General features: G+C 45.8%; 1 protein-coding gene across 1 annotated transcript; it reads left to right on the top strand.

Annotated features, from left to right (window-relative positions):
• The first annotated feature begins 401 nt into the window (after window positions 1-401).
• On the top strand, window positions 402-8,003 carry COPS4 (COP9 signalosome subunit 4). Its single transcript, XM_069976733.1, has 10 exons — window positions 402-511; window positions 1,997-2,076; window positions 2,700-2,851; window positions 2,949-3,052; window positions 4,011-4,164; window positions 4,462-4,612; window positions 5,240-5,410; window positions 6,749-6,864; window positions 6,972-7,056; window positions 7,619-8,003. Exons 1-10 carry the CDS (start codon window positions 432-434, stop codon window positions 7,750-7,752), a joined length of 1,227 nt encoding a protein of 408 aa, XP_069832834.1. The 5' UTR covers window positions 402-431; the 3' UTR covers window positions 7,753-8,003.
• The last annotated feature ends 4,118 nt before the right edge of the window (window positions 8,004-12,121 follow it).

The following is a 12,121-nucleotide window of genomic DNA, read 5'->3' as shown; positions in this document are numbered from 1 at the left end:
ATAAAAATAGGTCCAGGTCTTATTAAACGATCAGCGATTTCTCGTTCAGTCGTTAATCGTTAACTGCTATTCAAACATACGATTATCTCTCAGATTTGAACGATTTAACGATAATCTGAACGATAATCGTCCCGTGGAATAGGGCCCTTACTCTTTAGCTATAGGCTCAGTAGTGGTCAGACCTTCCCTACATCTCTGTCTGATTTTTAGGTAGGGAGGGGGGGCTCCTATACTGCGAGCTGAGCTTCCATTATCCTGCACAGGTTACTGTATTCTACAAAATTCCGGCAGGGGGCGATGTCCGCGCATAAAACATTTCAATATAAACTGGAGGGCCTCCGTAGATGTGACTGACGTCATCTTACAGCGTCCTGAGGGTAGCGCGTCGCTGCCTCATGACGTCCTGCCTGTGTAACGCGGCTGAGCGGCTGATGAAGATGGCGGCGTCTGTGAGGCAGGAACTCACCCAGCTGATGAGCTCCAGCGGTTCTCACAAGGATCTGGCCGGGAAGTGAGTGGAGGATGTGTGTGACAGTGTGTGACAGTGTACGAGCAGTGAATGAAGCGGCGCTGCTCTTGTCTCCAGTGTTCTGTGTACGCAGCCATTATAGTTGTATACATTATAGGAGCAGGCATCATACTAAGGGGATGAGTACAGCGCCCCCTCACGGCCAACTAGGCTGCAAGCAATCGTTACTCCTGATCAATGCTGCTTGTAGTCACGTGATGCTTGTGCCCATTTAAAGGGCCCCACAGTCCTAAGCAATGTAGATGAGAAGGTGAACTCCATGGCAGGAGCTGAGGCTTGGTGTCTCCTACCATGCCTGTACTTGTGTCCTGCTAGTAGCATAGATGTATTACTCCGGTCCATAGGACGAAATAAGAATGCTGCTCCTCTATCTGCAGAAACCAAGATGTAGGTGATCACCCTACTGCAGGGTCTGAGAGCAGAGCTGGGGGATCATGCTCTAGGCCGGGGTTGGGGAAGCTTGGCTCTACAGCTGTTTCAAAACTATAACTCCCATCATGCCTGGACAGGCATGATAGGAGTTGAAGTTTTGCAACAGCTGGAAAGCTAAAGTTTCCTCTCCCTGCTCTAGGAAGTGTGCACACTTGAAGAACCCCTTTAAAGGAGAAGTCCGGCAAAAATGTTTATTAAAGTATTGTATTGTCCCCCAAAAGTTATACAAATCACCAATATACACTTATTATGGGAAATGCTTATAAAGTGCTTTTACTACTGCATCAAGGCTTCACTTCCTGGATAAAATGGTGATGTCACAACCCGACTCCCAGAGCTGTGCGGGCTGTGGCTGCTGGAGAGGATGATGGCAGGGGGATGGTCAGTGTCCCCCCAGTGCCCTGTGTCCCTCAGTGTCCCCCTACCATCATCCTCTCCAGCAGCCACAGCCTGCACAGCTCTGGGAGTCGGGGGGGGGGGGGAAATGACCATGTTATCCAGGCAGTGACATCCCCATGTTATCCAGGCAGTGACATCCCCATGTTATCCAGGCAGTGAAGCCTTGATGCAGTAGTAAGTGCACTTTATAAGCATTTCCCATAATAAGTGTATATTGGGGATTTGTATAACTTTTGGGGGGGAAATACAATACTTTAAATAAAAGTTTTTGCCGGACTTCTCCTTTAATGGCATTTATAAAGTATTATCAAGAACCGTTTAGTCTTTTACACCACAAACCATGGAGGGATATAGTACAACACAAACCATGGAGGGATATAGTACAACACATGGGGAATGAAAGGGAGAAATGCCAGGAACAAAGCAAGCAAATTATAGTACTCCGTATTATCATAGGGGGTGAAATGCTAAGCATTCGTCTGCGGAGAATGTTCCCAAACAGTGCGGCAAGTCCATTAATAACTAATCACTGTGGTATTTTGCATCTGTAGTTCTGAGAACCTCCAGTATTATTTCTATGCATACGTGTGCATCATATGTACTGTTTTTTTTTCTTTCCCCGATCTCATTCTTCAGATACCGTCAGATACTAGAAAAAGCTCTGCAGCTCTCTGGACCAGAGCAGCTTGAAGCCCTCAAAGCCTTTGTGGAAGCAAGTAAGATTTATAGTGTAATATGGGACATTGTACTCTTAGTAGCAGTAATGTAGTAAACCTTACTATTATCTTATTACCCTAAGGCTATGTTCATTCAGTGTATTTTTTTAAGACAAGAACAGCAATTCTTGTCTTAAAAAAAAATGGACTAACGCCCGTTGTAATAATTGAGGCGTTAGTTATTTCCGGCCAGTAGAGTGTGAACAATAGCCATTGTTCACACAATGTATGGCCGTTCTTCCAGCTGCTGTATGTCTTGCAGGAATTTGTTGTTTTAGTTACATTCAGAAACCGTGCTCTCTGCTGCCACCTCTGTCCAGAGCGGCAGCAAATCCCCATAGAAAACCTCTCCTGCTCTGGACAGTTCATGACATAGACAGAGGTGGCAGCAGAGAGCACTGTGGCTAGAATACAACTGGATAGAATACACTACTTCCTGCAGGACATACAGCAGCTGATAAGTACTGGAAGACATGAGATTTTTAAATAGAAGTAAATTACAAATCTATATAACTTTCTGACACCAGTTAATTTAAAATAAAATTATTTTTGCCAGAGTACCCCTTTAACAGTAAGAAGTTTGCAGTGAATATATGTTTACGGAGATCTCATCCTGTTTCTAGTGGTCAATGAGAATGTCAGCCTAGTGATCTCTCGCCAGCTGCTCACAGACTTCTGTACACATCTTCCAAGTCTGCCTGATGGTATTGCCAAGGAGATTTATCATTTCACGCTCGAAAAGATCCAGCCTCGAGTCATTTCATTTGAAGAGCAGGTAAAAGTCTGCATGATGGAAAATGACTGACGTAGCCGACTGCAGCTGAAGTACAAAGTATATGGATGGGTAACATGTTGGCATTGCATTCCTGTAGGTTGCATCAATCAGACAGCACTTGGCGTCCATTTATGAGAAGGAAGAAGACTGGAGGAATGCGGCACAAGTCTTAGTCGGGATACCATTGGAAACAGGACAGAAGTGAGAATACTACCAGTCTTTTTAATTCATAGGAGCTTTTGAGGACTTGGGATAGGCAATCAATATCAGATCAATGGAGGTCTGACATCTGGTGCCCCAACTAGGTGTGGCTATGACCTCGTTGTTCCCCCCCCCCCCCCCCATTCACAAGGCAGGGGGGTGCCAGGAGTCTGTGATATTGATGGGCTGTTTTACAACATGCCATACACTTTAGATTAAATTTAGCCGAACTAACTGTGTATAGGGGGCCTCCCAACTCTTCCTGACAACAGATGTTTTTTAGAGGGGAAGACCGATTGCTTATATTGAAATCCAGTCTCCTCTAACATCTATTGTTTACAGGGAGATAAACCACCACCCATCTCCAAAGGTGTCTGGCAGCGTTTTTCCCCTTTTTCTTCATCCAAAATACAAGGAGGGTTTGCCTGTGTATGAGGGGATCCGGAGATATAGCTGTCAGCTGAACACTATCTGAATGTTTGGCCAGTGTCAGCTTAGGCCATCAACATTGTAGCCCACGGGAAAACGCTTTAAAGTGTCACTGTCGTGTTTTGTTTGTTTTTTTTTATACAGAAATCAATAGTACAGGCGATTTTAAGAAACTTTGTAATTGGGTAAATATGCCATTATTGCGATTACACAGCGGGACCTGTGTGAAAGCCAGTATTCAGAGGTCAGAGCTAACTTCAGAGCAGATAGCCTGGTGACGTAGCTGTTAATTAACTCTTTGTTGTCCTGTTTTGGTGCCTTATCCCCCTCCCCTCTCCATAAGAGAACCATAAAAACGGGGGGAGAGCTTCAAACTGCTTTGTCATGATAAAAATGCATTTTTTGGCTAATAAACCCAATTATAAAGTTTCTTAAAATCGCCTGTACTATTGATTTCTGCAAAAAAAAATAAAATACAATGATACTTTAAAAATTTATCTTTATGTCTAAATATTTTGTTTTCCTGAAGACAGTACAATGTCGACTATAAACTGGAAACTTACCTTAAGATCGCCCGACTTTACTTGGAGGATGATGACCCAGTACAAGCTGAAGCATACATCAACCGGGCCTCCTTGCTACAGAATGAGTCCACCAATGAGCAGCTACAAATCCACTACAAGGTAACCCGCTGTGTAAAGTCCAGAAACCTCAGGAATCTCCTTGTCATAGTAGACAGCAGTTTCTTACAACTGCATACTGCCTTAGAGGAAACAGCTTCTCTCTATGCTATAGTCAAGTGCAAATCAGTGGGATTGAGCATCTGACATTATACTTTTGTTTTGAGAATTGTGGGGGCAAACTCAACAACTGAAGCTCTGCAACAAGTGCACAGTGTGAATGGAGTCAAACTGATTTGTGGATAATTCTGAACATTTTAGTTCAAAGAACTGTGCAGTGAATACATTTCTTCTTTCTAGGTTTGCTATGCCCGAGTTCTAGACTACAGAAGGAAATTCATAGAAGCTGCACAGAGGTACAATGAACTGTCCTACAAAACCATAGTGCATGAGACAGAGCGGATGGAGGCACTTAAGCATGCATTGCATTGTACTATCCTAGCTTCTGCAGGTAAGCAATATGTGTTAAAAGGAATACTAAAGCTCAGTGCTGCATACTAAGTTAAACGAAATGTACCAGTTGTAAACCTTCCCCCCCCCCCCTTCATTACCTGGTTGTTGTCTATACAGGGATCCCGGTGGCACTGTCTATTCAGTATGCCACCTGGTTCCTGTTATCGGTGCTTTTTTTTTTTTTTTTTTTTTTTTTTTTCTCTTCCCCTCCACATGCACTGGAGAAGGGCCCAGCGCCCCCAGTGTAATGATTTCTGCTCCCCTCAGTGACAAGGCCAGGCTGGATTCTAATGATTGCGTGTCACCAAGAGCAGGGGATATTACAATGGAGGAAATCTTGTTTCAGCCATGGTGATGAGTCATTGCAAAACGTTCCTTCTGCACTGGAGGTATCAGTTCAGCTATGTTACTTGGTTGCCCATTTATTTAAATGGGCATGGAAAAGTGCTCAGTTCCCAGTGCTATGATGCTGCCCTGCTGGTAATCAATCACGGCGGAGTGGGAGGTGTTAATCCCTGGACATCCCTACACCATCTAATGAATGATATATTATAATTTTGAAGTATTTCTATTTCACCATGCATCAGTTTTGTATAGAATCTGACCATATCATAATTACGCACAGGTCAGCAACGTTCTCGAATGTTGGCAACCCTATTTAAAGATGAGCGATGCCAACAACTTGCCGCCTATGGGATTCTGGAGAAGATGTATCTTGACAGAATAATTCGAGGAAACCAGCTTCAAGAGTTTGCTGCTATGCTTATGCCGCATCAGAAGGCGACTACTGGTGATGGTAAGAGAGTAGTTCTACAGAAACAAAGTGCATCAGAATATTATTATTCTAAGTGACCTGTGGGCACTTGTGACTATTTCATAGCTGAGATGAATATGACTAGAATGGTGTGCTAATGCATGGTGTAGAATGGAGCAGAATTTGGGGGCCATCAATATTAAGTCGGTTTTGTGCTACTTCTCGCTTCCATTGCGTTGCTTCATTCAGTTGAATGGGACATTGCTGACGTTTCTGGCACGACCGCCATTAAGGTACAGCAGTGGAAAACACCAGCAGCAAGTATAGAGCCACATCTGCTTTAAACAGCTGATTGGTGGTGATGCTGGGAGTCTGATGCCCATGGATTTTAATTTTAGTTAACCCTTTTAAGGTAAGGTAATAGAAGTTACTTAATGACTCTTGAGCTTACACAGTGCTCTCTTGACCTATTCCATACAGTGGGTTAAAGGTAGCCGCCAACTCTAGATATTGGTGACCAGACAGCTATTCTTTACCCCCCCATCTAATTCACTTGCCCTGGCTCAACCAAATGTGCATTTGACAAATAAGCTGCTGTTAAACGTCTTTGGTGGTAAATGATCCCCCTGTCCCTGGCATAATGGGAATTGTTTTGCAACAGCTGGAGGGCAGAGGTTCCCCTTCCCTGCTTTAAAGCGATATGAGGAATGTTAAAGTTAGGACACTGAAATTTACACAATGAAGTATACTGGTTGGGACAATGTTTCTGTGATGTGTATGGATACCCTAATTTTATTTAAAGGGAAATGATCACCAGGTTAGAAGCATCTAACCTGCTGATATCTCCCAATAACACACAGGGTGCTGATGGTTAAGGTACGTCTTTTTACCTTCATCCTCTGCTCCATTTTCAGGATGTTTGTAGGTTTTCATATGTTAATTAGGTGCTTTGGTGCACTGAGTATGGAGCTACCATCCTCAGTGCACCAATCCGCCCTGGCCAGCAGGCCCTTTCTAATAAATATTGGGGCAGTTTTCTTCTGTGCTAATATTTGCTAGGAGGGATGAGACGGCCAGATCGGTGCATTAAAAGTGGTTGTCCTGCACCCAGTGCACCAAAACACCTCCTTAGCATATTAAATGACCTGAAAATATCCGGAAATCAGAGCTGAGGATCAAGGTGAGAAAATTCATCCTCCACGTCCTGTTTGCTATACAGACCTATTAGCAGGTTAGTTGTTTATCACCTGCTGATAGTTTCCCTTCAATCTGATGATGAAGAATATTTCAATTATGTAAATGGTAAATTCTGTTTATAAGATATGTAACACACAATAGCCTTCAGTCACGTAATTCATTTTCTTTTTATTCTTTTATAAGGTTCAAGTATCTTGGATAGAGCAGTTATAGAGCATAATCTGCTGTCAGCGAGCAAACTGTACAACAATATTACATTTGAGGAGCTTGGAGCATTACTGGAAATCCCTGCCGCCAAGGTTAGCTGCCATTTTCTTGGCTCATTGATGTCGACATGTGTGTTATGATTTTTGCGCTGACATTTTGTAAGTGTAAAATGACATGCAGTATGTTCTGTATTATACAGGCAGAGAAGATAGCATCCCAGATGATCACTGAGGGGCGAATGAATGGATTCATTGATCAGATTGACGGCATTGTCCACTTTGAGAGTAAGTTGGCGTGTTTACTAACATGCAATTGGTAAAAAAAAACCTGTTTCAATTGCCATTTATGAAGAAGATTCCACTAAATCATCAATATTTACATGAAACTTATAAAATTTCACCAGTTTGTTAAATTCCTCAAATGATCAATTGTTTTTTTCAAGGGATTGTCCAGATAGAAAGTTTTATTCATACTTACCTGTCCTGTTCCCCCACTTACCTGTCCTGTTCCCCCACTGCTGTCTGTTCCCTGTTCCAGGGCCTACCACTATGCATTTCTGTTAGTGTTTTGTAAACATCCAATGAAGTGCCCCTCCCACTAGAAATAACCGCTCAGCGTAGACTCTATGCTGACTGGCTGGCTAACATTATTTGATGTTATAAAAACAATGACAGTGGCGCAAAGCCTGGAAACCGGCGGGGGAGCGGACAGGTAAGTACACATTACTGACATGTCCCTGACAGCCTGGCTAAGTGTGAATTATTCGGGTTTATAATGAATACAGGAGCTCTACATAAAGCATAATTTTAACATCTAAACTGACCTACTTTGGGTTTCTTTCCTCAGCTCGTGAAGCCTTACCTACATGGGACAAACAGATCCAATCATTATGTTTTCAAGTCAATAACCTTCTAGAAAAGATTAGCCAGACAGCTCCGGAGTGGACAGCACAGGCCATGGAGGCTCAGATGGCCCAGTGAAGACCGGATCCATGTTTTTGGGGTCTTTTTGCGCTTTAGTGTTATACAGAACACGTTGTGGAACTATGTGATTGCAATGCACTAAGTGGACTCTGTAAAATATTTTTTGGTTTTCCCTTCCACAACTATTGGATGTGATTTGAAGATTTCGGTGCAATTGTAGAACTGAACAGTGGAGAACGTACATGTAAAACATTGCTCTGGTGTCTTAAGTGGCATGCTTCTGAAATAAAGAAATATTTCTTTGCTCAGCCTGCCTTCAGCCATTTTTTTATGTAAGATATTGTCACAATGTGTTGTTTCTGAACCTCGGGGTATGCTCAGGGCCGTATTAACAGCTGCTACTGCCCTAGGCACTAAACCTGAAGACGCCCTCACCTAGCTCCAGGCGTTACATTTAACACCGCCACATCAGACCTGAACAATACCACTATGGGGGGCGGAGCCTGACCGGGCATGTGAGCGGACGTGTGACCTGAGAGCTCCGGCGGGTCCCGCTGAATACCGGCTGTTATCTCCTCCTGCGGGCCACCAAACTTCCCAGTGATCCTCCCAGGGGAGCATAGATCCCCGGGAACCGTTCCGGTGCCGAAAAGATGGCCGGAGGGACATCTAAAAAGACAAAATCGACGACGGGAGCGGGCAGCCGAGATATCCAAGATGGCGCCGACCCGCCACCTCATACACCGCGCTCCACACGGCTGCTCACTACAGGGACGGCTGCCAGGCTGGCCGAGTTTCAGAAGCCACCGACCCCCCGGATGAGCCACAACTGTGTCCGGTATGAGCATGAGGAGGGGGAAGATATTGAGGAGTGCCCCATAGAAAATGCCCCATTAGGAGCTGATATTGTGGAGGGCTGCAGTGGAAAGGAGAGGGAGGAGGAGTGCTCTGGCTCCATGACAGCAGCTGCACAGCAGAGCAGTGTCCTACCACTATGCACAGAGACAGCCCATGCTCAGGAGCCCACACAACAAATTGGCAGCCTGCAGGGTGAAGTGGGGTTCCTCCGCCAAGATTTACGCAAAGTCAGTGACAGGACCACCGAGGTGGAACATAGGGTGGGAGATCTGGAGGACAAAGTTGCGCCCATTGGATCCACTTCCCGAAAACATGATCAGCTAATTTCGCAATTATTACTGAAAACGGATGACTTAGAGAATCGTCTGAGAAGGAATAATGTGAGACTTGTGGGAGTGCCAGAGAGAGTCGAGGGTGCAAATCCCACAGAATATTTTGAAAAATGGCTTGCTGAGGTGTTTGGGAAGGATAATCTGTCCCCAATGTATGCTGTGGAGAGGGCTCACAGAGTGCCTACGCGACCCCTCCCGCCTGGTTTCCCACCTCGGGCAGTCCTGGTGAAATTGCTCCATTATCGGGACCGTGATATCATATTGAGAGCGGCACGGAACTCTCCGGATGCAGCTATTAATGGCAGTAAAATATCCTTCTTTCCTGACCACTCTGCTGAAGTTCAGAAACAGCGTGCCCAGTTTATTGAGGTGAAAAGGAGGCTGCGTACCCTGCAAGTACCTTATGCTATGCTATACCCTGCCAAGTTACGGGTTGTTGCGGCGGGGGATACCCATTTCTTCACCTCCCCGAGAGATGCAATGCGCTGGCTGGATCAGGAGGAACAGCACCTTCGTGGAAGGCACAGCCCTCACAATCAAGATGCGCCAGCCTGAGACCCGGACATAACCGCCTCGTTTTAAGATTTGGTGCCCTCGGAGGACCTCCGAGTGTCTGATAAGTATTGACGTTGCTTGAGTCAAGTTTATGTACATTTTTCTGCCTTTATTCCCTTTTTTATTGCCATTTGTTTGCTACTGCTGGCCCGCAGGATTTCATTTCTCCTGTTTCAAGTGGGACCTGTTATGCTCTCTGTATGCAGCATCATAGCTGACTGACTGTTCACTGTCCTATGGTTATGGAGGACTGGTGCCCCAGTCTGCAGACTTTTTGGAAGCAGACCCTTTTGTTCCTGGATAAATGGTTATGTTTTACTTGGGGGAACTTTTTCTCCCTCAGTTTTTCTTTTTCTGATTCCACATGGTGCCTTACTCTTTTCATTGTGCTTGTTGTGCTCCGAGACCTATGCGCTACTGCCACCCAGTGGTTATTTTTCTCCTCATTTTATGAGTTTCATTACTTACTTGGAATGTGCATTACATGGTTAATGATATGCCTACTGTGCAGTACTACCGTCCCATTTATGTGCTAACGGGTGAATATGGCTAGTAAGCTTACGGTGATTTCTTGGAATGTGCGGGGCCTGGGGGATGCGGATAAGCGATATGCAATGTTTGATTCCCTGCGACAGCATCATCCTGTGGTGCTGTGTGTTCAGGAAACTCATCTGACTGCTGACACTACACAACATCTGAAGCGGGCTTGGGTAGGATGGAGTTATCACTCTGTGTACACTCAGTACTCTAGAGGGGTGAGCATTCTGGTGCACAGGGATATTCCCTTCACATGCATGGACAGTAAAATTGATCAGAATGGTAGATATGTCTGTTTATACTGTGTTATCTATGGAATTCGATGCATTTTAAGTGCAGTATATGTCCCTCCCCCGTATGGTTGTACGGTGTTGAATAGGGTGATGGAGTTTGGCTCTGCTCACCCGGATGCACCTATCTTGATAGTGGGAGACTTCAATATGGTGATTGACCCCTCGATAGATAAGCGTAGCATGGGTTCTGTGAGCCGGTGGCCTCTACCACTCCCTTGGGGAAAATGTTGGTGGAATTGTCTCTCTCAGATGTCTGGCGCCTCAAGCATCCGGGTGAGCGGAGTTACTCCTGTTACTCTTCGACACATCATTCTCTGTCCAGAATAGATCTAGCTATATGTTCTGCCCCATTGTTAAATCAAATAATCTGCGTGGATTATCTCCCCAGGGCCCTCTCGGATCATTCGCCCTTGAAACTTCAAATGACGCATCCTGGATCTGGGGCGGTCGGGGGGAGTCTGTGGAGACTGAATCCGCACTGGCTGACAGTTCTAGATCCGGCTACTGTGGTACCGGTGGTGGAGGAGTATTTTGCTTTAAATGGGGGCTCGGTGTCTCTCCAGGTGGAGTGGGATGCCATGAAGGCATACCTCCGGGGACATTTTATCCAGCGTATCACGGGGGTAAAGAGGAGGAGGGGGCAGTTGCGTCAGGATCTTCTGAAGGGTCTGAGAGAACGGGAGGAACAGCATATTTTACAACCAACTGAGGCTACGGCTCGGAGACTCCGGGCTGCCCATACGGCGCTTAACATATTCGATATGGAATCTGCAGCCCAGAAACGTACATTTGCCAAACATTCCTTTTTTGTGGAGGGGGAAAAGGCGGGACACATTCTGGCAGTGGTAGCTAATGCCCAAAGGGACACCACCTACATCACTAGTATCCAAAACCAGGAGGGGGTGGCGGTGACGACGCTACACGACATACTGGAGGTGTTCCGACGCTATTATCTGACACTTTACTCTTCTCATTTGGAGGTGACAACAGCCCATCTTACGCAGTTTTTACTTGACATACCTTTACCAACTCTTACACTGGAACAGCGGGATTTCCTGGACGCGCCATTGTCCCTAGAGGACCTGGAAGCTGCAGCAGCTTCTCTGCATAATTATAAAGCTCCTGGGGCAGATGGGTTCCCGGCAGAATTGTATAAATTTGTGGGGAAGCCCTTACTCCCTAAATTGCTGGAACTGTGGAATGCCTCGCTGGAGTCGGGCATCCTGCCAGGGTCGATGCAGGAGGCGATAATAGTAGTCTTGCCCAAGCCCGGGAAGGACCCTCTAGTACCAGACTCCTATAGGCCCATCTCCTTACTTCCAGTGGATATCAAAATTATAGCTAAAGCCCTGGCCACCCGTCTCTCTGGGATTATCTCATCTCTGATACATCCTGATCAGACGGGGTTCATCCCTGCCAGATCAACGTCCTTGAATATACGTAGGCTGCACCTTAACTTGCAGTTACCAGTGGAGAACCCGGGGTCTAGGGTGATTTGTTCATTGGACGTTGTCAAAGCATTTGACAGTGTTGAATGGCCATATCTGTGGGCGGTGTTACAGAGGATGGGATTTGGACCGGTATTCTTGTCATCTATACAATTACTGTACTCGGCCCCAATGGCGCGCTTGCGGATAAATGGAGGGCTGTCGCCGGCTTTCCCGCTCCACCGGGGGACACGGCAGGGCTGCCCGATCTCCCCGCTATTGTTTGCGCTGGCTATAGAACCCCTGGCCTCCTTATTGCGCTCGCACCCTGGCGTGACTGGCTTTAGGAGGGGATCGAGGGAGGATAAACTGGCGTTATACGCTGATGATTTATTGCTGTACCTTAGTGATTCTTCCTCCTCCC

Source organism: Dendropsophus ebraccatus, chromosome 7 (genome assembly GCF_027789765.1).
Source record: "Dendropsophus ebraccatus isolate aDenEbr1 chromosome 7, aDenEbr1.pat, whole genome shotgun sequence".
NCBI classification, from domain to species: Eukaryota; Metazoa; Chordata; class Amphibia; order Anura; family Hylidae; genus Dendropsophus; species Dendropsophus ebraccatus.
Note: the sequence above shows the minus strand (reverse complement) of the source record. Positions and strands in the feature narration are given on the sequence as shown.